General features: G+C 52.2%; 1 protein-coding gene across 23 annotated transcripts; it reads right to left on the minus strand.

Moving 5' to 3' along the window:
* Positions 1-5,423: 5,423 nt before the first annotated feature.
* ATXN2L (ataxin 2 like) lies at positions 5,424-22,191 on the minus strand. 23 transcript variants are annotated; one of them, XM_033217973.1, is made up of 24 exons: positions 21,636-22,191; positions 19,779-19,815; positions 19,504-19,560; positions 19,346-19,417; positions 18,821-18,971; positions 18,227-18,351; positions 15,443-15,534; positions 14,247-14,447; positions 11,866-12,041; positions 11,587-11,697; positions 10,251-10,463; positions 10,083-10,154; positions 9,760-9,830; positions 9,287-9,582; positions 9,133-9,202; positions 8,440-8,586; positions 8,235-8,307; positions 7,957-8,144; positions 7,477-7,606; positions 7,265-7,386; positions 6,905-7,114; positions 6,541-6,730; positions 6,178-6,214; positions 5,424-5,912 (listed from the first exon to the last, which is right to left on the minus strand). In XM_033217973.1, exons 1-23 carry the CDS (start codon positions 21,935-21,937, stop codon positions 6,183-6,185), a joined length of 3,138 nt encoding a protein of 1,045 aa, XP_033073864.1. In that variant the 5' UTR covers positions 21,938-22,191; the 3' UTR covers positions 5,424-5,912; positions 6,178-6,182. The 23 variants fall into 23 exon arrangements, 22 of the variants coding, with proteins under 22 accessions (XP_033073864.1, XP_033073863.1, XP_033073857.1 ...); XM_033217972.1 differs by having other exon boundaries at positions 5,424-5,935; XM_033217966.1 differs by having other exon boundaries at positions 6,487-6,730.
* Between the last annotated feature and the right edge of the window lie 634 nt (positions 22,192-22,825).

The raw sequence follows: 22,825 nt of genomic DNA on the forward strand, positions 1-22,825 counted from the left end.
GAAAATCATAAGGAAAATATATTCCCTATCAAGTGGAAGTGGATCATCATAAAGGCCCTCATTGCTTCACGTTTCTTAGGAGGAGGCCAAAGGGAGATAGGCAGACTCGGTGTAACCTGTATTTGAAAAAATTCACATGTAAGTGGACCTGTGCAGTTTGAACCCCTGGTCACTCAAGGGTTAACTGTACACTATATTAAATGTGTAATGTCTAAGAAAACTTTTATTTAAAAATACTTGAGCCAAGGCTGGGCACGGTGGCTCACGCCTGTAATCCTAGCACTTTGTGAGGCCAAGGCGGGCAGATCACCTGAGGTCAGGAGTTTGAGACCAGCCTGGCCAACATAGTGAAACCCTGTCTCTAAGGCCGGGCGCGGTGGCTCAAGCCTGTAATCCCAGCACTTTGGGAGGCCGAGACGGGTGGATCACGAGGTCAGGAGATCGAGACCATCCTGGCTAATACGGTGAAACCCCGTCTCTACTAAAAAAATACAAAAAACTAGCCGGGCGCGGTGGCGGGCGCCTGTAGTCCCAGCTACTCCGGAGGCTGAGGCAGGAGAATGGCGTGAACCCGGGAGGCGGAGCTTGCAATGAGCTGAGATCCGCCACTGCACTCCAGCCTGGGTGACAGAGCGAGACTCCACCTCAAAAAAAAAAAAAAAAAAAAAAAAGAAACCCTGTCTCTAATAAAAATACAAAAAAATAAGCCGGGCATGCTGGCAGGTGCCTGTAATCCCAGCTATTTGGGAGGCTGAGGCAGGAGAATCACTTGAACTTGGGAGGTGGAGGTTGCAGTGAGCCAAGATCGCACCATCGCACTCCAGCCTAGGGAACAAGAGCAAAACTCCATCTCAAAAAAAAAAAAAAAAAGCTCGAGCTGAGATTGCGCCATTGCACTCCAGCCTGGGTGACAGAGCGAGACTCGTCTCAAAAAAAAAAGAGAAAAGCTTTAGACCAGGAGGCCGAGGCGGAGACATCACGAGGTCAGGAGATCGAGCCTATCTTGGCCAATATGGTGAAACCCCCTCTCTACTAAAAATACAAAAAAATTAGCTGGGCGTGGTGGAGTATGCCTGTAGTCTCAGCTACTCAGGAGGCCGAGGAAGAAGAATCACTTGAACCCGGGAGGTGGAGGTTGCAGTGAGCCTAGATAGCACCACTGCACTCCAGCCTGGAGACAAGGTGAGACTCTGTCTCAAAAAAATAAAAAATAAAAACATAAAATTAAGAAAAGAGGCCATGGCCGGGCGCGGTGGCTCAAGCCTGCAATCCCAGCACTTTGAGAGGCCGAGACGGGCGGATCACGAGGTCAGGAGATCGAGACCATCCTGGCTAACATGGCGAAATCCCGTCTCTATTAAAAATACAAAAAATTAGCCGGGCGAGGTGGCGGGCGCCTGTGGTCCCAGCTACTCAGGAGGCTGAGGTGGGAGAATGGCGTGAACCCGGGAGGCGGAGGTTGCAGTGAGCTGAGATCCGGCCACTGCACTCCAGCCTGGGCGACAGAGCAAGACTCCGTCTCCAAAAAAAAAAAAAAAGAAAAAAAAGAAAAGAGGCCATGTGTGGTGCCTCACACCTATAATCCCAGCATTTTGGGAGGTCAAGGCAGGCCTTGGCACTTGAGGCCAGGAGTTTCAGAGCAGCCTGGGCAACATGGCAAAACCCCATCTCTACTAAAATATAAAAATTAGCCAGGCAGGCCGGGCACGGTGGCTCACGCTTGCAACCCCAGCACTTTGGGAGGCCGCGGCAGGCAGATCACCTGAGGTCAGGAGTTTGAGACCAGCCTGGCCATTATGGTGAAACCCCGTCTCTACTAAAAGTAAAGAAAATTAGCCGGGTGTGGTGGCGGGCGCCTGTGATCCCAGCTACTTGGGAGGCTGAGGCAGGAGAATCACTTGAACCCGGGAGGCAGAGGTTGCAGTGAGCCAAGATTGTGCCACTGCACTCCAGCCTGGGTGACAGAGTGAGACTCTGTCTCAAAAAAAAAAAAGAAAGAAAAATTAAATTAAAAAAAAGAATAAAGAAAATGACCACTTCTCTAATATGCAGGGAATAAACTATGAGTGGATTTTCAAAACCTTGGGAGTGATGACTGGCAAGGATGCCAACACCAAGTAAAGCAAGGCTCGGCAGAGGTTAACAGGCACCCCTATCACAAATGCATCCTGACAAATGAATACACACCCAGGATGGCTAAGATCAGCTCTCAGAAGGGAGGGCTCTTGGGCCCAATTTAAGAGCTGTTTCGAGAAAATGCAAAACCTGATCTTTGACTCCAGAACAGAGGCAAACTAAGGGAAGCGGGTGAGAGCAGAGGAAGAGGGAAGAACTTTGCAAAAGAACTGTCCAATGACAGGGCAGATTTGTCTTCTCAGTGCTCAAGGCAAGGCTGCCAAAAGCTGCCAAGGGGAATTTCTGGCTGGCTGAAGGCTAAGTTCCCTTCCAACTTTTGAGATTTCTGCTCAAAGATAGTAAACATACAGTAGTCTCTGCCCTTATCCCTGGTTTCAGTTATCCACTGTCAACCTGGTCTGATTATTTCTGGAATTTTTTCTTTTCTTTTTTATTTTTTTTGAGACCGTCTCGCTCTGTCACCCAGGCTGGAGTACAGTGGCACGATCTCGGCCCACTGCAACCTCTGCATCCTGGGTTCGAGTGATTCTCCTGCCTCAGCCTCCAAGTAGCTGGGATTACAGGCACCACCACCATGCCCAGCTAAGTTTTTATTTCTAGTAGAGATAGCATCTCACCATGTTGGCCAAGCTGATCTCAAACTCCTGACCTCAAATAATACACCTTCTTCGGCCTCCCAAAGTATGAGATTACAGGGGAACCACTGCACCCAGCTGGACTTTTTTTTTTTTTTCTCAGACAGAGTCTCGCTCTGTTGCCAGGCTGGAGTGCAGTGGCATGATCTCTGCTCACTGCAGCCTCAAGCCATTCTCCTGCCTCAGCCTCCCGAGTAGCTGGGACGACAGGGACGTGCCACGATGCCCAGCTAATTTTTGTATTTTTAGTAGAGACAGGGTTTCACCATGTTGGCCAGGATGCTCTCGATCTCTTGACCTCATGAACCACCCACCTCGGCCTCCCAAAGTGCTAGGATTACAGGTGTTAGCCACCGCGCCTGGCCTGGAATTTTCTATTTAACAGTTCAGATTTTAAGTGGAGCACCATTCTGAGTAGTATGATGAAATATTTTGCCATCCTGCTCCATCCATCCTGTCAGGACGTGAACCATCCCTTTGCCTGTTAGTCACTTTAGTAGCCGTGCTGGTTATCAGACTGATCGTTACAGCACTGCAATGATTTGTGTTCAAGTAACCCTTATTTACTCAGTGATGGCCCCGAAGCACAAGAGTATTGTGCCTAATTTAGAAACTAAACCTCATCATAGAAATAGGAAAAAACATAGTATACATAAGGTTTGGTACTATAGGCATCCACTGGGGATCTCAGATCACACCGCCCACAGATACGTGTGGAGTGCTGTACAATCTGCAGTCCTTCCAGAAAGCATCAAAATGACTACTCAGCTGGGCGTGGTGGCTCACACCTGTAATCCCCAGCACTTTGGGAGGCCGAGGCAGAACTGCTTGAGCCCAGGAGTTCAAGACCAGCCTGGCCAACATAATGAGACTCCGTCTCTTAAAAAAAAAAAAAAAAATTGAAAGATTCCTCAGTAATACTTGTCATATTTCACAGTAGATACCCATCTCTCCAGCTGCACTTCAAACATCCTGAGCCCAGCTGAAGCCTTGCAGCTCCTGCATCACCTCACATCCACCTGCTGAGTGCTCTTGGGACTCCAACTCCGCCCATTTTTAGCATCCAAGTGGCTACCACATAAAATCCTTTTTTTATTTTTTATTTTTACCTCTTTAATAACCCCTTTTCTCCTCCCCACCATGCACACCTATTACCAAGTTCCAAATCTGCATACACTGGGATTCTTCCCCAATACTGTAGCCTTCACTCTTCCTGTCCTGGTCTTAGCCAGCTTTCTCTGGCTTTGGTGAGAGCTGAAACACCCCAGTCTACCACCGAACACCAGCCACTTCCTTAAAATCCTGGAAAGGTGAAATCACCTCCATTTTATAGACAAGGAAACCAAGATCAGGTCTTCGAAAAAATTCCCAACCTCCTTGAAAAACTACCTCCTCTGGAGCCTGATGTCATTTCCACATCCCATGCTTCAATCTTCTTGTCCCACCAATAATGCCTGATTTCGCTCCTGCTCCCCAGTAAGCCCAGTTCCCAACCAATCCTTTCCCCTCTTCTCCCACTAACAGCTTCACCTTTACAGCTCTCATCCACAATGTCAGCTGCGCATCCATCAGGACTTTAATTACCATAAACATTCACCCATCAACATAAAGAGGTGTATGTAATTCATGAGATACTCCTATTAGAAATGAAACTTTAAATCACACCTTGAGATGAGGCCAAGTTCAAGGTGAGAAAATAGTCACTAGACAGCTGGGTGAGCTATCTACGTAGCAGTTCCAGAGCGAGCCAGGGACAGCACCCTCAGGAACTGTCACTGCACAGTCCCATCCCAGGAAGGGGACTCCCATCTCATGTACCATCTGGTCACCCAGAACCTCAGTCATCAACTACGTAACTTCACAACATCAAGTCTGGAACCCACCTTCAAATCAATGGCACAAGACCCTGATCTGGCTCCCCATCATCCTAGATTTCAAAAACTGGTCACCATTTTTTTTTTTTTTTTTTTTTGAGACGGAGTCTCGCTCTGTCGCCCAGGCTGGAGTGCAGTGGCCGGATCTCAGCTCACTGCAAGCTCCACCTCCCGGGTTTACGCCATTCTCCTGCCTCAGCCTCCCAAGTAGCTGGGACTACAGGCGCCCGCCAACTCGCCCGGCTAGTTTTTTGTATTTTTTTGAGACGGGGTTTCGCCGTGTTAGCTAGGTTGGTCTCGATCTCCTGACCTCGCGATCCACCCGTCTCGGCCTCCCAAAGTGCTGGGATTACAGGCTTGAGCCACCGCGCCCGGCAGGTCACCATTTTTTGAGTCTTGCTCTGTCACCAGGCTGGAGTGCAATGGAGTGATCTCAGCTCACTGCAACCTCTGCCTCCCGGGTTTAAGTGATTCTACTGCCTCAGCCTCCCAAGAAGCTGGGATTACAGGGATGTCCCATCAAGCCTGGCTAATTTTTGTATTTTTAGTAGAGACGGGGTTTCACCAAGTTGGCCAGGATGGTCTCTATCTCATATTGACTTGGTGATCTGCCCGCCTCGGCCTCCCAAAGTGCTGAGATCACAGGTGTGAGCCACCATGGCCGGCCACTGGACACCATTTTTACATGGAAGGAACGGGTGACAATGAGCACCTACCAATGCCACAAAAGACTGACAGCTGTCACCCCACTCTAGTCTCCGAGGAAACTCCAGGCAGGTTAAGTTAGTTTAAAATTTTATTTTTTTTTATTTATTTTTTAATATTTTTATGTAATAAAAAGTAAAAGTCCTTGTCCAGCCATCCTCGTGGGGCATCTGTCTGTCTCTCACACAGGTCACTCAAGTTAATGGGAAAGAAAGAACAGGGGGCCCAAGTCTGAAGTTATAAATAATAGAAAATAAAAGATCTTCCGTCTCCAGCGGGGAACAGATGAGAGGATGGGAGGGCAAGACTGGGTGGGGACGGGCAGGGGCAGAGCAGGAACCCCCCACCCCTGCTGGACCCTGGCCCTGCCCTCTGTGAGGCCCCTCCCATTCAAGGTGCTTGGCAGGAATTCCCCAGCTCCCCCGGGGGGAATGGGGGGATGGGGGGCTGGGAGTGGTCCGAGCTGCTGGGGGAAGAGACATAGATCACTCTTCCCTCCACTCATGGAGGTCTCAGGTCGCGGCCAGGACAATCTTCAGTTCCCCGGGGGGTGGAAGGGGAGCTGCTGGGAGGGATGAGATTGAACTGGTTGGAGGGGAAAGAGAAGAGAGCAGGAGCATTAGAACCCAAGCAGCTGTCCCTTCCTCCAATGCCGTCCAGTGGGGGCGTGGGGGTGTGTCTGGGAAGGAGCGGCCTCCTCAAGGTGTCTCGGGGGCTGTCAGAAGCACAGGTCAATCGCTGTTTCCCAGTAAGCCAGAGCCCTCACTCATGTGCCCAGCTCAGCCCCCCACACCCCAGTCTGGCCCTGTCTGCTGCACTGACCTTACCTCGGCTAAGTCAGGAGACAGTCGGGGTCACTGAGAGCTGGGGAGGCAGTGGGGAGGGGGGCTGCTGGATCACAACTGAGCGAGGACGGAGGGAAGCAAAGGACAGAGCCAGGAGCAAGCCCCTGGCGGCGGCGACTGTGGCTTCTGCCCACCCTACATACTTCACAGACAGGTGCAGGTCGGCGGGCGCCCTGTGGGACAGCCCTGCCTCCAAGACCCCTCACTCCCCACCCAGAACCCGTGCATCCTGCCCCACCTGCAGCCCCTCAGCTCTTCCATGCCAAATTCCCCCAGCTAATGAGAACTCACGAATCCTGTCATCGGCTCCTCCTGGAAATCCAGGCGCCTGGCCAGGCTGCTCACCTTGGGGGTGTCCGATGTAGGGGTAGGGTGAGGGTGTGGAAGCTGAGAGTGCAGGCACCCCACTCTGGGGCACCGCGCCTTGGGGGGGCCCCCCATGACTCTGGGGTGGGTGCAGCAGCATCACCTGGGGCGGGTGGGGAGCCCCAGGGTGAGGGGGCGGGGCTGCTGTGATTCCAGTTTGGACATGGGCCTGTGGAGAACAAAAAAGCAGCAGGGAAGACCACAGAATCCTGAGACAGACTCTGAGAGCCAGAGTTAGGGAGCACTATGGCAAGGGTAGCACCAGGGTCTTGGGAATGGGATGACCCCCATGGCAGATGAGCCCTGGCAAACAGACCCAGAAGTGGGACAGCTGGGCTCTTACCTGGGTAACATGGGCCATGTTGGTGAAGCCGTGGGGCAGCTGCTGGTGGTGGATGGCATACACAGCGGCTGGCTGGGGGAAGCTGCTCTGAGGGGACTGGGCAGAAGGTCCCGGTGGCAGAGAGGGCGGTGTGCCTGTCAGGGCCCCTGGGTGGTACAGATTCTGCTGTGGCTGTCCACTGCCCAGGTGTGGGGCCTGCCCCGCCTGATGCTGTTGGGGAGGGGAAGGTTGAGTGCCACCCAAGCCAGCAACTCACTGGCCCCTGGTCCTCACCACTCAGAAATGACCCCTAGCTCTATCCCACTCTTCCAGCCACCCATTCCTGCACCCCGACCACTCAGCACCCCCCGCAGCAGGCACCTGGACAGGACTGGGGGCCGCATGCTGGGACTGCGGCTGGCTTCCAGTAGGCGTGGTAGCCGGCTGCGGCTGGTGGGCATGGAGCTGCGTGGCATGGTGTGGGTAGGACTGGTGAACAGTGGCTGCAGCAGGAAGGAGGGAGAACCAGTGCTGAGCACACCAGAGGGGGCTGGCACACAGCCCAGAGCAGAGGGACCAGGCGTAGGACTCACCATAAAGGGCTTGGGGGGTGGGCTGCTCTGCAGAAGGGTACTGAGGGGTAGAGGATGACACGATGGCCTGGGGATGGCTGCCCGACGTCAGCATGCGTGGGTTGCTCTGAAGCATGGGGGCAAACACCGGCTGGCAGGACAGAGAGGAGTGGTTGGCACAGCCGCCAGGTGGGAAGATGTCCTTCTGCCAGTCACTGCGTGCACAGCACCGCTTGGGCCTCCTCACAATCAATCACCCTATTGATTCAACATTCACAACGATCCCACCCAGCAGACACTATTTCCTCTACACTTCACAAACACACATGTCCAATGCCTTGTTACAGGTCCCATCAGAGCCACGGCTCAAGCCCAAGTCTGACGACACCAATCCCACCCACAATGCTGCCTGCTGCCCCCAGCCAGCTCCCAAGTCTCTGGAGAAAATGGGATCCCTAGCAGAGGCCCTGGATCCTCACTGCCCTCCTGGGCTGCAGTCACCTGTGAGGGGTAGTGGGCCATGGGCTGCATCATGGCAGGCTGGCCTGGGAACTGCTGAGGGTTGTAGGGGATGTAGGAAGAATAGGGTGTGGCAGCCACCAGAGGTGGGCCAGCAGCCGCGGCGGCCTGCATCATTGGCGGGGCTGAAGCTGGCTGGTGTTGGTCTGAGCGCTGCGGGGGCAGGGAGCCTGGAGGAGGAGGAAGAGAGCAGAGATCAAGCTCCACCTGCCAGCAGGCCCTTGGCAGCCTCACCGCCTGCCCCTCCTAGACCTGCTCACCTTTTGCTCCCCGGTACTTGCCCTGTTGCCCAGGCACTGAATTGGATACAGGATATGGATACATCTGAGGTGCCTGGGGATGAGGACACAGATGAGGCTGAATGACTTGCTCACGAGTGCCCAGAATAGGCCTGACCTGGTCCCTCAATCAGCCCAACCAAATCCCACCCCGATAACCCTGGGCCCAGCCAGTCTCTCTGCACACCTGCACAGCTGGTCCCATGTGGATCTGAGGTATGTAGGAGATGTACTGGGGGCTGTATAGCCCACTCTGGCCTGCTGTCAGCACCGGGATGGAGGGAGTTGAATGAGTCCGGGGCCCCGGAGAAGTTGGGGTACTGGTGGATTTATTCTGCAAAAAACAAGGGAGGACAATTTTATTTTGTATCTTCCCCTCTACTCCTGGCCGTGCCTAGAGTAGTAACAGCTAACATTCATTAAATGCTGGGTACCAAACACATTCTGCACTTATCTTGATAAAGCCTTGCATTAAACCCTATGAGGAAATGAGCATTCTCAAGTTACAGGTGAGACAGAGAATGTAAATGAAGTCCAAGATCACAAACCTTCCAAATACAGGGGCTCAAGCCAAGTCAGCTGGCCTCTGTTCATGACTAACCCACTCCAGTACTCCCTCAGTCAAATGCCAAGAACAAAAGAAAAGCCCGTTAACCCCTCATCAGACTCACTGGGATCCCTGATCACCCAACCCTGGAGACCTGTGTCCATTTTCCCCAAGCCAGCCCCAAAGTTGCCATCCTTACATTTTTATGACATCTCCTCACACTGCCTGCCAGGCAAGTGGTCCTAGAAGTGAAGTGCTCCCCCTATTCATCTATAAGCACTGCCCAAGTCTCCCCACAGAAACCAAAGTCCACTTTCTCCCGTCCCAGCTCACCACAGACAGCAGAGGCTTTGTAGGATTGAACTCCTTAGCGTTAGGGTTCAACGTTGATTTCTTTACTTGTCTGTGAGAGAAAATACAGTAAATCTTCACGGCTTGCTCCCATCTCTCCTGCCACCCTCCCAGAGCCCCACTCCGCTCCACTTACTCAGCAACAGGGCCCTCATCCTTGTCTTCTCCCTTGATGAGGCCCACCGGGGGGCTGCCAGTTTGGCTTGGGCAAGGTGGTGGGGGCTGCTCTGGCCCCTCAGTGCCTCCTGCTGGTGCCAGGGGTGGTTTGTCCTCCTTATCCGATACGGACTCTGTCTTGGAGGAGACGGGAGACCCCATGGGCTCCGAAGTCAACAGACCATCAACCTCCTTCTCCTTTCCTTTGGGCTCCTCCTTTAAGATCCGGGGAGGAAAAGGATCCAGGCTGTTCTCAGGGGAGCTACTGGGCTGAAGCTAGAAGGGAGAAATACACACAGTCCAGTATGACCCAGACCCTAGGCCCGGCTTTCTTCTTTCATCCTTTCTTGATCTCATCTCTTTGACCCCCACCCAGTCCTTTGCCTCGTCTATGAACCACTCCCAACCCCTTTACCCTGCTAATATACCAGCTCACTTCCACAGTTCTCTCACCTTAAACTGGGCCCCAAACTTTCTCAGTTCTTCCAGTTGGAATCGTTTCTGTTCATTCTGAAGACCAGGGACTATGAGAAAACAATCAAAAAGAAGAAAATACAAAACATTCTTTCTCCAAGGTGGCTACACAGTGCCAACAGAACAAAGAACAAGGAAGCAAAGAAAAAAGAGAAACTCTTGAGAATTACAGAAGTGAAATTACAATCCAAGGGCTGATAGACATTGCCTCTGATTTCCAACAAACTTCCTAACTGAAATACTCTCCCCTAGAAAAAGGAGCATTAACCCTCAGCAGAAAAAAAAAAAAAAACCACCCTCACCTTTCCCAGCTATTCGAGCCAGCTCCTGGGGCTCCAGAGTTCTCCCAGGTTCCTTGGTAGAGAGTTCTTTTACTGTGTAAGGAGAGAGAAATGCCTAAAGGTCCTTCTGTCCAGAACCACAAATCACACTAAATATGCATTAATGGCACTCAAACACCTAGCTCTTACCATCTGTGGGGGCCAGGGAGATCTTTGGAGAAGCTGGGGAAATGGAGCCCACTCCAGGATCTGAGACTGATGAGGTCACAGGGATGGAGGCTGAAGAGGTTGGCACTGCTGAACCAATGGGAGGCTCAGGACAGGAAGCTGAGATTGGGGCAGGAGCAGCAGACTTGGGAGAACGCGGGGGATATATCCGGCCCACTGGAAGAAAAGGGGGAGCTGTAGGATGGTTACTGCTAAGTCAACAGCAGCAAATACAAGGACCTTACTCAAAACAGCAAGAAATTTTACACACTATACAACCAGAGTCACCAACTTAAATGTCTAGAAGGTCAAGGCAGGTAACATAACCAGGTAAACGGCCTCATGGGCATCATCGGTGACTGGAATGCTTAAAGGGGTGGCTGGGATTCTGTCCCAGTCAACTTGAGCTATGCAGCAAGGCAAGCTCAGTTGGTAGAACTTCCTGTAATTCAAAATAAACTACATATTTTCTATGGCTTCTATTGTTTTATTTATGTAGAGATAGGGTATCGCTCTGTTCCCCAGACTGGAGTGCAACGGTGTGATGCCATCTCACTGCAACCTCAGCCTCCTGGGCTCAAGCGATTCCCCCCACCTCAGCCTCTCAAGTAGCTGGGAGCACAGGTGCACGCCATCATGCCTAGCTAATCAATCTTTTTATTTTTTGCAGAGGGGTTTTGCCATGTTGCCCAGGCTGGTCTTGAACTCCTGGGCTCAAGCAATCTGCCTGCCTCAGACTGTTTTAAAAATTAGCAACTGGCAGGATGCGGTGGCTCACGCCTGTAATCCCAGCACTCTGGGAGGTGCGGTGGGCAGATATCGAGGTCAGGAGTTCGAGATCAGCCTGGCCAACATAGTAAAACCCTGCTTCTACTAAACATACAAAAAATTTAGCCAGACGTGGTGGCGGGCGCCTGTAATCCCAGCTACTTGGGAGGCTGAGGCAGGAGAATCACTTGAATCCGGGAGGTGGAGGTTGCGGTGAGCCAAGATGGCGCTACTGCACTCCAGCCCAGGTGACAGTGCGAGACTCCGTCTCAAAAAACAAATAAACCAAAAAAAAAAACCCAGAAAAGTTAGCAACTGATTCAAATCTAAACAAAGGATGTCTGCCAAGCAGACACAACTCATGAATTGCCAGGCTGAGATTTCTGCAGTAGGGAAATTAAAAAACTATTTCCTAATATGACTAAATCCCAAATGCCCAAAATATCTATCTTAAAATTATCTCCCATTCCAGCATTGTAACAACTGAACATATTTGCATCTCTTTACAAATTTCCATCCGTTTCTTCATCCAACACTACTAAAGCTTTACCTGCAGGAGGAGGTGGAACAGAAGTTTCTCCAGAAGGCCTATTACTGGGTGAAGACAGAGTCTTGGCACCTCTCAGAGGCCGCTGTGCCTTTGGGGACATGCGGGAAGGGCCTGTGTTTTTTTTTTTAAAGATGAAGAAAACGTCAGAGGAGGCAGACAACCTATTATATTCCCACCGATGCAGTGTCATTCCAACTCCCCCAAACCCCTCCAGTTACCCTCCTACCTCCTCGGCATCCCCTTACCTGCCCTGCCCCTCAAAGTCACCTCATAACTCACCTCCATTGATACCACGGGCCTCAGAACCTGGGCCAGGGCTGCTATTCTCCAGATGGTGAGGGCCACGAGGTGGCAAAGAGCTAAGGCCAGGACGACCGCCCCGAGAGCTGCTGCATCGAACTCCTCCCCGGGGACCTTCCCGGACTCGCTGAGGCAGAGGGATATACTTCCCCTCCCTGAGGAAAGAGTTCAAATAAGGCCAGGTGGTCACGAAACCCACGTTTTAGAAAGATGAAGCTGGCCGGGCGTGGTGGCTCAAGCCTGTAATCCCAGTACTTTGGGAGGCCGAGACGGGCGGATCACGAGGTCAGGAGATCGAGACCATCCTGGCTAACCCGGTGAAACCCTGTCTCTACTAAAAAATACAAAAAACTAGCCAGGCAAGGTGGCGGGCACCTGTAATCCCAGCTACTCGGGAGGCTGAGGCAGGAGAATGGTGTAAAAACTCGGGACGCGGAGCTGGCAGTGAGCTGAGATCCGGCCACTGCACTCCAGCCTGAGCGACAGAGCAAGACTCCGTCTCAAAAAAAAAAAAAAAAAAAAAAAAAAAGAAAGATGAAGCCATTTCTTCTTCTAAAGTCTCTCCCTTCTGCCCCCAAACACACATACACTGCCTGGCTCCAGCACTATTCCACTTGAAGATCTGCCCCAGTTTAATGTTCTATGGCTACAGACTTATGACCTTATGTGACATCAACTCTGAGCCAACCAACCTGGCCAATGCTCCACAATTCTACGACTCCTGACCTATGACAAAGTTAGAATCACACCATAGTTCCTGGGACAGTTTTTTTTTTTTTTTTTTGAGACAGAGTCTCGCTCTGTCCCCCTGGCTAGAGTGCAGTGGTGTGATCTCGGCTCACTGCAAGCTCTGCCTCCCGGGTTCCCGCCATTCTCCTGCCTCAGCCTCCCAAGTAGCTGGGACTACAGGCGCCTGCCACCGTGCCCGGCTAATTTTTTGTATTTTTAGTAGAGACGGCGTTTCACCGTGGTCTCGATCTCCTGACCTTGTGATCCGCCCGCTTCGGCCTCCCAAAGTGCTGGGATTACAGGTGTGAGCCACTGTGCCTGGCCTCAGGGATAGTTTTTATAAGACACAAGTAATGTAGTTATATTTCACTTTTTTTTTTTTTTTGAGACGGAGTCTCGTTCTGTCACCCAGGCTGGAGTGCAGTGGCGCAATCTTGGCTCACTGCAAGCTCCGCCTCCCGGGTTCACGCCATTCTCCTGCCTCAGCCTCCTGAGTAGCTGGGACTACAGGCGCCCGCCACCTCGCCCGGCTAGTTTTTCGTATTTTTTAGTAGAGACGGGGTTTCACCGTGTTAGCCAGGCTGGTCTCGATCTCCTGACCTCGTGATCCGCCCGTCTTGGCCTCCCAAAGTGCTGGGATTACAGGCTTGAGCCACCGCGCCCGGCCTTGTATTTCACTTTTATTTTTTATTTTTTTATTATTATTATTTTTTTTTTGAGACGGAGTCTTGCTCTGTCGCCCAGGCTGGAGTGCAGTGGCCAGATCTCAGCTCACTGCAAGCTCCGCCTCCGGGTTCACGCCATTCTCCTGCCTCAGCCTCCTGAGTAGCTGGGACTACAGGCGCCCGCCACCTCGCCCGGCTAGTTTTTCGTATTTTTTAGTAGAGACGGGGTTTCACCGTGTTAGCCAGGCTGGTCTCGATCTCCTGACCTCGTGATCCGCCCGTCTTGGCCTCCCAAAGTGCTGGGATTACAGGCTTGAGCCACCGCGCCCGGCCTTGTATTTCACTTTTATTTTTTATTTTTTTATTATTATTATTTTTTTTTTGAGACGGAGTCTTGCTCTGTCGCCCAGGCTGGAGTGCAGTGGCCAGATCTCAGCTCACTGCAAGCTCCGCCTCCCGGGTTCACGCCATTCTCCTGCCTCAGCCTCCGGAGTAGCTGGGACTACAGGCGCCCGCCACCTCGCCCGGCTAGTTTTTTTTTGTATTTTTAGTAGAGACAGGGTTTCACCGTGTTAGCCAGGATGGTCTCGATCTCCTGACCTCGTGATCCACCCGTCTCGGCCTCCCCAAGTGCTGGGATTACAGGCTTGAGCCACCGCGCCCGGCCGTATTTCACTTTTATAAGAAGAAATAACACATATATAAAAATGAATACAAAGAAAAAGGGAACGTAAACCAAAATTTTGCGATTTTTTTTTAAATCTACAAGCTTCAGCTTTGTTACTCAGCTTTTGTACTTTGGGCAAATTACATAATCTCCCTTTACTTCAGCCTCCTAAACCTGTGTATGACATTTCACATGGTCGCAGGTCGCAAGACTTAAACCACAGCACCCATCAACTCTGGGCCCAGGTCCCAGGACATTCCCGGAAGCCCCAATTAGTCCTGGCTGTTCACGACAGTCACCTGGATGCCAAGCTGGGGCTCTCTCGCCCCGAGCCCTGCCGCTGGACCGCACTGTGCTTCTCCTCTTCAGTGCGCCCATCATCGTTCTCCATGGCGATCCGCAGGCGGTACTGGGGGCTTGATTCAATCTCTCGAGCCAACTGGGCCGCACGCAGCTCTCGCTGACGAAATTCTTCTGAGTTGTCCTTTTCTAGGGGCACCCTGAGACAGCACCCACAGACCACCACCATCCCAGTGCCAGGGGACAAAAGAGGAAAAAAAGAAAAACATTTCAACAAGTCCAATCATCAGTTCAGGCACGTAAGTATTTCTTTTTTTTTTTTTTTCTGAGACAAGTGTCTCGCTCTGTCGCCCAGGCTGGAGTGCAGTGGCACGATCTCGGCTCACTGCAAGCTCTGCCTCCCGGGTTCACACCATTCTCTTGCCTCAGCCTCCCGAGTAGCTGGGACTACAGGCACCCGCCACCACGCCCGGCTACTTTTTTTGTATTTTTAGTAGAGACGGGTTTTCACCATGTTAGCCAGGATGGTCTCGATCTCCTGACCTCGTGATTCACCCGCCTCAGTCTCCCAAAGTGCTGGGATTACAGGCATGAGCCACCATGCTCGGCCAGTATTTAATCCTTTCAACTCAACATCTGGGTAACGGGCACCAACTACGTCCCAGGTAGAGCACCAAGGCTTATCTGGGAATGTCAGGAGCACTTACGTGCTTAAAATCTTTGAGGGAGGCTGGGTGTGGTGGCTCACACCTGTAATCCCAGCACTTTGGGAGGCCGAGGTGGGCAGATCACGAGGTAAGGAGATCAAGACCATCCTGGCTAACACAGTGAAACCCCGTCTCTACTACAAATACAAAAAAATTAGCCAGGCATGGTGGCGGGCGCCTGTAGTCCCAGCTACTTGGGAGGCTGAGGCAGGAGAATGGCGTGAACCCGGGAGGTGGAGCTTGCACTGAGCTGAGACTGCACCACTGCACTTCAGCCTGGGTGATACAGCAAGACTCCATCTCAAAAACAAAACAAAACAAAACAAAACCTTTGAGGGAATAGTTCCACAAGGCAGAGTAGGAGCAGGGGCAGTGACCCTGGACACCCAGAGAAAAAGGAGCAAAAACTATGTTCTACCTGGAAAACTGTCTTCACTTAGTGACCCCATATCACCAACACATCACCTGGAGAGCACCAAGACACTCACGTATAAGAGGAAAGACTGCTATCATAGGTGGTCTTCACACCGTAGTTCTCCTCATTAAACTTGAACATTTCATTGGGGTCCCATCCATTGGACTGGGGAAGGAGAAAGCAGGTTTTAAAATCCAGCAAGAAAAGCAACATTGACAAGTCACTTCCCTTCCATCAGATTAAAAACTCCAAGATGTGACCAAATTGGCTGGGCACAGTGGCTGAAACCTGTAATCCCAGTAGTCTGGGAAGCTGAGGCAGGACGATCTCCTGAGGCCAGGAGTTTAAGGCCAACCTGGGCAACACAGCAAAAGCCCATCTCTACAAAAAAATAATGAAACAGGTGGGTGTGGTGGTGCATGCCTGGGGTCCTAGTTACTCACTACTCAGGAGACTGAGAGAGGATCACTTGAGCCCAGGAGTTTGAGGCTGCAGTGAACTATTATGGCACCACTGTACTCAGGTCTGGGCGACTGGCTGGGCGTGGTGGCTCATGCTTGTAACCCCAGCACTTTGGGAGGTGGGTGGATCACCTGAGGTCAGAAGTTTGAGATCAACCTGACCAGTATGGTGAAATCCCATCTCTAGTAAAAACAAAAAATTAGCCATCCGTGGTGGCGCATGCCTGCAGTCCGGCCGGGCTGAGGCAGGAGAATCGCTTGAACCTGGGAGGCAGAGGTTGCAGTGAGCTGAGATCGAGCCACTGCACTCCAGCCTCCAGCCTGGTTGACAGAGCAAGACCCTGTCTCAAACAAAAAACAAAACAAAACAAAAAACAGCTGGGCGCGGTGGCTCAAGCCTGTAATCCCAGCACTTTGGGAGGCCGAGATGGGCGGATCACAAGGTCAGGAGATCGAGACCATCCTGGCTAATACGGTGAAACCCCGTCTCTACTAAAGAATACAAAAAACTAGCCGGGCGACGAGGCGGGCGCCTGTAGTCCCAGCTACTTGGGAGGCGGAGGCAGGAGAATGGCGTGAACCTGGGAGGCGGAGCTTGCAGTGAGCTGAGATCCGGCCACCGCACTCCAGCCTGGGCGACAGAGCCAGACTCCGTCTCAAAAAAAAACAACAACAACAACAACAACAACAACAACAAAAACCCGGGCAACAGAGCAAGATTCTGTCTCAAAAATAAATAAATGAGTGAAAAAAATAAGGATGTGGCCGGCAAAAGTAATCAACTAACAATTGTAATTACTAACTGCAATTTTTTTTTTTTTTGCGACAGAGTTTCATTCTTGCTGCCCAGGCTGGAGTGCAATGGCACCATCTTGGCTCACCGCAACCTCCATCTCCTGGGTTCAAGCGATTCTCTTGCCTCAACCTCGCCAGTAGCTAGGATTACAGCATGTGCCACCACGCCCAGCTAATTTTGTATTTTTAGTAGAGATGGGATTTCTCCATATCGGTCAGGTTGGTCTCAAACTCCCAACCTCAGGTGATCCACCTGCCTTGGCCTCCCAAAGTGCTGGGATTACTGGCGTGAGCCACTGATCCCGACCTGCAACTGTTAATAATTACTAACAATTGCAGCAGAAATTAGCGGTAACTAGTAAACCTGAAAAGTCATAAGATCTAAGAAGTCTATTTCCAAGACATCCCAGAAAAATTCTGGCACATGTGCATAGGGAATACAAGTTCTTAAAGTCCAGCAAGGTACTATTTTTAGTAGCAAAATAATGGAAACAAAATGCAGATGAGTAAGGAAAAGGACAAACACAATTTGCTGTGTATACATACGTGTGTGAATATAAAGAAAACATTACACAACAATAAAAGCAAAGAACTAGATCTATGTATCACCATGAGAAGTTCGAAAAGGCAAAAAAAGCGAATTCTTGTACAAACCAAACATAACAAAGCAATAAGGTATTCATTCACAAGACATTTGTTTCTCAACAGACATTCTCGCTATGATGCCCAGGCTGGAGCACAGTGGCCATTCACAAGTTCACTCGTAGTGCACCAAAGCCTGAAATGATTCTCCTACCTCAGCCTGAGTAGCTGGGACTACAGGTGTGGGACCACCATGCTCAGCTCTATTCATGAGCGGTTTTTTTTTGTTTTTTTTTTGAGATAGCCTCACTCTGTCATTCAGACTGGAGTCCAGTGGCACAATCTCAGCTCACTGCAGCCTCAAACTCCTGGGCTCAAGTGATCCTCCTGCCTTGGCTTCCTAGGTAGCTGGGACTACAGGAATGAGCCACTGTGCTCAGCCTCATGAGAGATTTTAAATGTCTCAGAGTAGCTGATTTTGGGAAGAGAAATGGGTCTACGCAGCAATCTATACTTTTTGTTATGTTGAAAAATAATGTGATGCAAATGCTAGGAATGGTTAATTATAGATAGTAAGAAAATAAGTTGATGTTTTGGTTTTTTTTTGACAGGGTCCAGTCAGGCTGGAGTGCAGTGGTATGATCACTGGGCTCAAGTGATCCTCCCACCTCAGCCTCCCAAGTAGCTGGGATTACAGGTACATGCCACCAAACCTTGCTAGCTTTTATATATCTTGTTGCAACAGGGTTTTGCCATGTTGCCCGTGCTGGTCTCGAACTCCTTGACTCGAGTGACCCACCGGCCTTGGCCTACCAAAGTGCTGGGATTACAAGCATAAGCCACGGCACCCAGGTAAGAATAGGTATTTTTACTTTGCTATTTTCTATACCTTTTTATTTGTTATGTGACCACCTTCAACGGGCAACAGTAAATATTTCCCTCCCGCCTCAAATGAACCTCACTGTCGACAACCCATTCTGTCTGTCAAGCTCCCAGGTTCTCAGGGGAGGAGGCTATACCATGTCGGACTCGAGGTCGTAGTCGTCGCTGTTGCTGTCACCTCCCTCCCAGCGCTGAAGCACCTTCTCTTTGTGTTCCCCATTCACTTTCGAGTTCATGGCAATGGCTGAATCGGTGAACTTGTCTTTGGGGGCAGAGGTGAAGATCAGCAGTCAGGCCCTACTTCACAGACTTCTTTCCAATAACCCCCAACCCCACTCCCCGTGAGTAGTAGTTCAGAAACAAAAAGTTTGAGAAGCCCAGAGTACGTGTGCCTGTGTGTCAGCACGGCCAGGGGGTGGGGAGACAACAGAAGAAAAGTATAAGAAGTCTATCAAGATTATGATTCCAAAGAAAAAAGAAATTAAAAACCAACAAAGAAAATATGAAGAACTACAACACGGGCTGGAATTTATTCCATTATATATTAAACATCAAGACATATTTTTAAGAAGAAAAATCCACCCACCTCACTCAGAAAAAGTAAGAAAAGGCATTAAGGCAAAAAAAAAAAAAAAAAGAAACCAAACACATCACCTTGTTCCACCTGCACACAAACTGCCCTCTGTCCTCTATGCACAGAGTAGGTCTGAAGTAAGAGCCTAGGACAATACCTTTAGTAGCGTAGTTGAAGTCAACATTTCGGAAGTGCACGAGCATGACATCACTTGGCTTAAACACCATGGTGTCCACAATGTCCTCCCGGCGAGGGCCACCTGCTGGCTCAGATGCTTTCCGGTGCACAGCATCCACTGCTAGTTCAAACTACAAACACCCCATTCCCCACACCCACGGGTCAGTTTCAAGAAATGTGAAGGCAAAAATAGGACTGGATTTCTCTTACCCTTCCTGAACTTTTCACAACACTACATCCTCAATACGCTTGGAACCAAGTGCATTGTTTTCTCAACATCAGCCACAGGACTTAGCAAAAGTCTCACAAAAATTTAAACTTAAATACTTTAACGTAAAAGTACCCAGCCCTCAAATGTGTCTTTTTTCCCTGCAGCACTATTCAGCACAGGCTCACAGAAACAACTAAAGGCATACTCTGACATCACCCAATTGACACCTTCAATCAGTCTATTTCACTCTCCTACTCTGCAACTCCAAAAATAATCAAATTTGAGTACACTGACCTTTGAGCTTAGCGTCTTGAAGATACCCTCATAGGTGGTACCATTTTTCACCTTTACATCACAAGTGGAGCCCTGGCAGAGGGGGAAAAAGAAGAATGTCTCCAGAAAGTAGATGCATTAAGTTCCTTAAACAACCCAGGGGTTAAGTACCAACTTACCACAACAGCTGTAAGGAAATGCAGCATTCTGGAATTGTTGTAGACGCCTTCAAACACCTGTCAGTTAACATAGGAGGGAGAATTAAAGGAGTAATCAGTCAACACCTCACTGTCTTTTCTAAATGCCCGCACTCTATTCATTCTGCTTTGTGTGTGCTGAGCCCACAGCCCTCCTGAGTACATTAGACTCTATCGAGACCTAATGTGCTCTGTATTTCCACATTATGCATCTTTTAGGTCCATGTAGCTTAAAAAGGGTGGGAGAAGACACTCACAGGTGACTGTGGGGGTCCCTTTCCTGTGCTCTGTCCCCTACAAGAGAAGAAAACAAGAAATTATGTCTGTTCAAGCCCTCTTAGACCACTATGAAATTGATGTTAAATCCTAGAAGTATATATACCACCTGATGCTGATTCAGACTACAAAATCGTTAGTAAGATTTTTCTTTTCTATTTTGTTTTTTTTTGAGACAGGGTCTCCGTCTGTTACCCAGGCTGGGGTGCAGTGGTACCATCTCAGCTCACTGCAGCCTCAACTTCCCAGGCTCAAGCGATCTTCCTGTCTCAGCCTCTCAAGTGGCTGGGAGTATAGGTGCACACCAGCACTCCTGGCTTTTTTTTTTTTTTTTTTTTTAATTTTTAGTAGAGATGGGATTTCCTATCTGTGTTGCCCAGGCTGGTCTCGATCTCCTGGGCTCAAGGGATCCTCCCACCTTTGCCTCCTAAAGTGCTGGCATTACAGGCGTGAGCCACTGTGCCCGGCCAATAAATAAGATTTTCCAAATTCTCACCTTGTAGAGGAAGAAAGAAATAGACGTTAAAAAGCCAGCAAACACATTTCCTCCAAATGCCAGCAAAAAAGATCTCAGTCAACAATGGTTGTCAATTGTTCTAAGAACCAACGAGAGAGAGGCTAGGGCTGCAGGCTACCAACACATCAATGCTACAGTATTAACCAAAAACCCACCCCAGCTGTGTGGGCAAAAGCTCCAGGAGTGCAGCTTCGGAACTACCTGGCTCAAGCATATTACCTCGCAAACAGAAAAGACAATCATTTTCAGCAGCCTGACGCCTCAAACTGTGGAAGGAGGGGTATCCCCTCCACACCCCATCCCCTCGACCTCATGACTCATTCAGCCCGTTACCCACTCTGCGGGGGTCACCAATCGCCAGGTAACCCTGCTTGTCGCTGGCTGATGTAACCGGCGGTTGAAGAGGGCGAAGAGGGGGCCGCTGGCAGGGCTGGGGGACAGCGCAGCCGCAAAAGCCATCCACCGGGAGGCCTCGCCCGCTCTGCGCCTGCGCACTAAAGCCCACGGGCCTTTTCGAACCCCCAGCTCCCGCGATCAGAGCCCACTGCGCCTGCGTGTGCCGCCACTATTAATTCCATTAACGCACAAGCGCGCACAGGAAAAACTGAGCAGGGCCTCCACTACTCATGGACCGCCACCAGACGAGCCCCTCCACGAACCAGCCCCTGCCCTAGGTGTTCCCGCGGCGCGCGAATGCCCGGGTCATGAGACCTAGCATCCACGCGCACGTACGGGAAGGGGGCGCGCGCGCCAGAGGCTCCCGGGCCGCAATCCTCCCAGTCATCCCTCCTTCCGTCCCCCCGCCCACCTCGCTCCCCTCCTACTGGCCAGACCGGGAAGGGGGAAGCAGCAACCCTCTCCCAAGTCCCTCCCTCCCCATTGGCCAAACTGTGGGCCGCGCGCCCCCCTCCATTGGCTACGGCCGGGGACCCCTTCCCGCAGCAGACTCCCCATTGGCTGAAGCCAGGGACCGCGAGACCCTTCGTGGTAATGGAACCGGGGACCCCGATCAGCTCCTCGCCCCCCCCAACTCCCCGATCCGACGGCGCCGGCGGGATGCGCCCCGCCTCCCCTGTAGGCCGGGGCTGCGAGCCCTGACTAGGCCCCGAGAGCCGAGCGCGGCCCCTCAGTGCTTCGGTGACCGCCCGGGGACCCTTTCCCTCCCACCTGCTCGGACCTGAGGGGGCCCTCCCCCAGCTTCACCGGGACTCCCCACCCAGCCGGTGCCCCTCACGGTGCCGGGTTGGGGTCTGCCCCGCCGGAACCGAGCCGCCGCCTCCAGGTGGCCGCAGGTCCCTCACCCGGAGCCCACCCTCCTCACCTGGCGCTGCCGATGGCGGCGGCCCCTGGTCTCTCCTGGTGCTGCTGCGGCGGCGGCGGCGGCGGCGCCGCCAAGATGCCTTCGGCTCCCCGGCGGAGCCCGCTCCCGGTAGCGGCCACAGGCCCTAGGCAGGGGGAGGCGGCCGCTGGAGGCCCGGGAGGAGCCGCGGAGGTGGCCAGCGGCCCCGGGAGGCCGCCGTTGGGAGGGCTGGTGCCCCCGGGGGGCCGGCGGGCCACGGCCTGTTGCGTGGGGGGCGGCTGCTGGGGCTGGGAGGGCTGTTGTGGCGGCTGAGGCTTCAACATGATGGCAGCGTCCGGAAGGGGAATTAGAGGGAAGGGAGGGAGAGAGGGGGCCGGGGCTGGGGCCCCGCTGGAGAGCGCGGGAAGCGTGGGGGACCGGGCAGCCGGGGCCCGCCGTTGGCGGGCGGGGGGAGCCCCGCGGTGTCGGGGGTGGAGAGAGAAGACCGCGGTGCGAGGAAGCGCCGCGAGGCGGAAGGGGAGGGGGTCTCGCGGGCTGGAAAGCGAGAGGGCGCGAGCCGGGCTGGCGCGCGTGCGCGTCGCCGGGGCGCGGAGAGGGAGGAGCGCGCGGGCGGGAGCTCCCGGGGGGAGGGGCGGCAGGAGCGAGCGGCGGCGCGAGGTGCCGCGCACACCGGCGCGGTTAGCTCCCGGCGGGAGAGAGGGAGAGAATCAAGTCGGTGAACCTCGCACCCCTAGCCCTGGGAGTGGGTAAGGAGCGGCGCGGGCGCTCACGCGCGCCAAGGATTTAGGGTCTCAAGGTCTCAAACCGCCTTAGAAGCCGGCGGCCGCTGTCGCTTCACAATGAGCGTGTGAGGCGCTGGGGGAGGAGCCGAAGACGCCAGAGGAAGGGCCGGCCGCTCCGCCCACGCCGGCGCTGCGTCTCGATGCCTCCGCGGGAGTGTGGCGGCACGTCGTGCGTGAGGCTCTTCCGCCACCTGGGGGCCCGTGGGCGGAGCCTTAAGTGCCAAAATATCTCCGGGACTGGACCACCCGAGCGACTGCGCTTTTAGGCAGGTGGTAGGTTTCGCAAGGAGCTAACCCCCCACCCTGTTTAAGTAACAGACTGATGAGCATTAAAGTGATTCGTTTGAGCGTGTTGATCTTTGCAGATGAGTTTACGTCTCGTACTAAATTATTTTAAATTTTTGTGATTTTGACCTAACTTGTTTCTCT

This window comes from Trachypithecus francoisi, unplaced genomic scaffold, assembly GCF_009764315.1.
Source record: "Trachypithecus francoisi isolate TF-2019V2 unplaced genomic scaffold, Tfra_2.0 Lachesis_group10, whole genome shotgun sequence".
NCBI classification, from domain to species: Eukaryota; Metazoa; Chordata; class Mammalia; order Primates; family Cercopithecidae; genus Trachypithecus; species Trachypithecus francoisi.

Bases quoted from the DNA above. Each gene is read 5' to 3' on its own strand.
- ATXN2L (XM_033217955.1), bottom strand. From the start codon at position 21,937: ATGTTGAAGCCTCAGCCGCCACAACAGCCCTCCCAGCCCCAGCAGCCG. The intron at 10,464-11,586 runs GTAAAGCTTTAG...ACCATCCTACAG, and splicing joins TGTTCCACCTCCTCCTGCAG to CTCCCCCTTTTCTTCCAGTG. The intron at 8,587-9,132 runs GTGAGCTGGGAC...TGTTTTTTGCAG, and splicing joins CAAAGCCTCTGCTGTCTGTG to AATAAATCCACCAGTACCCC.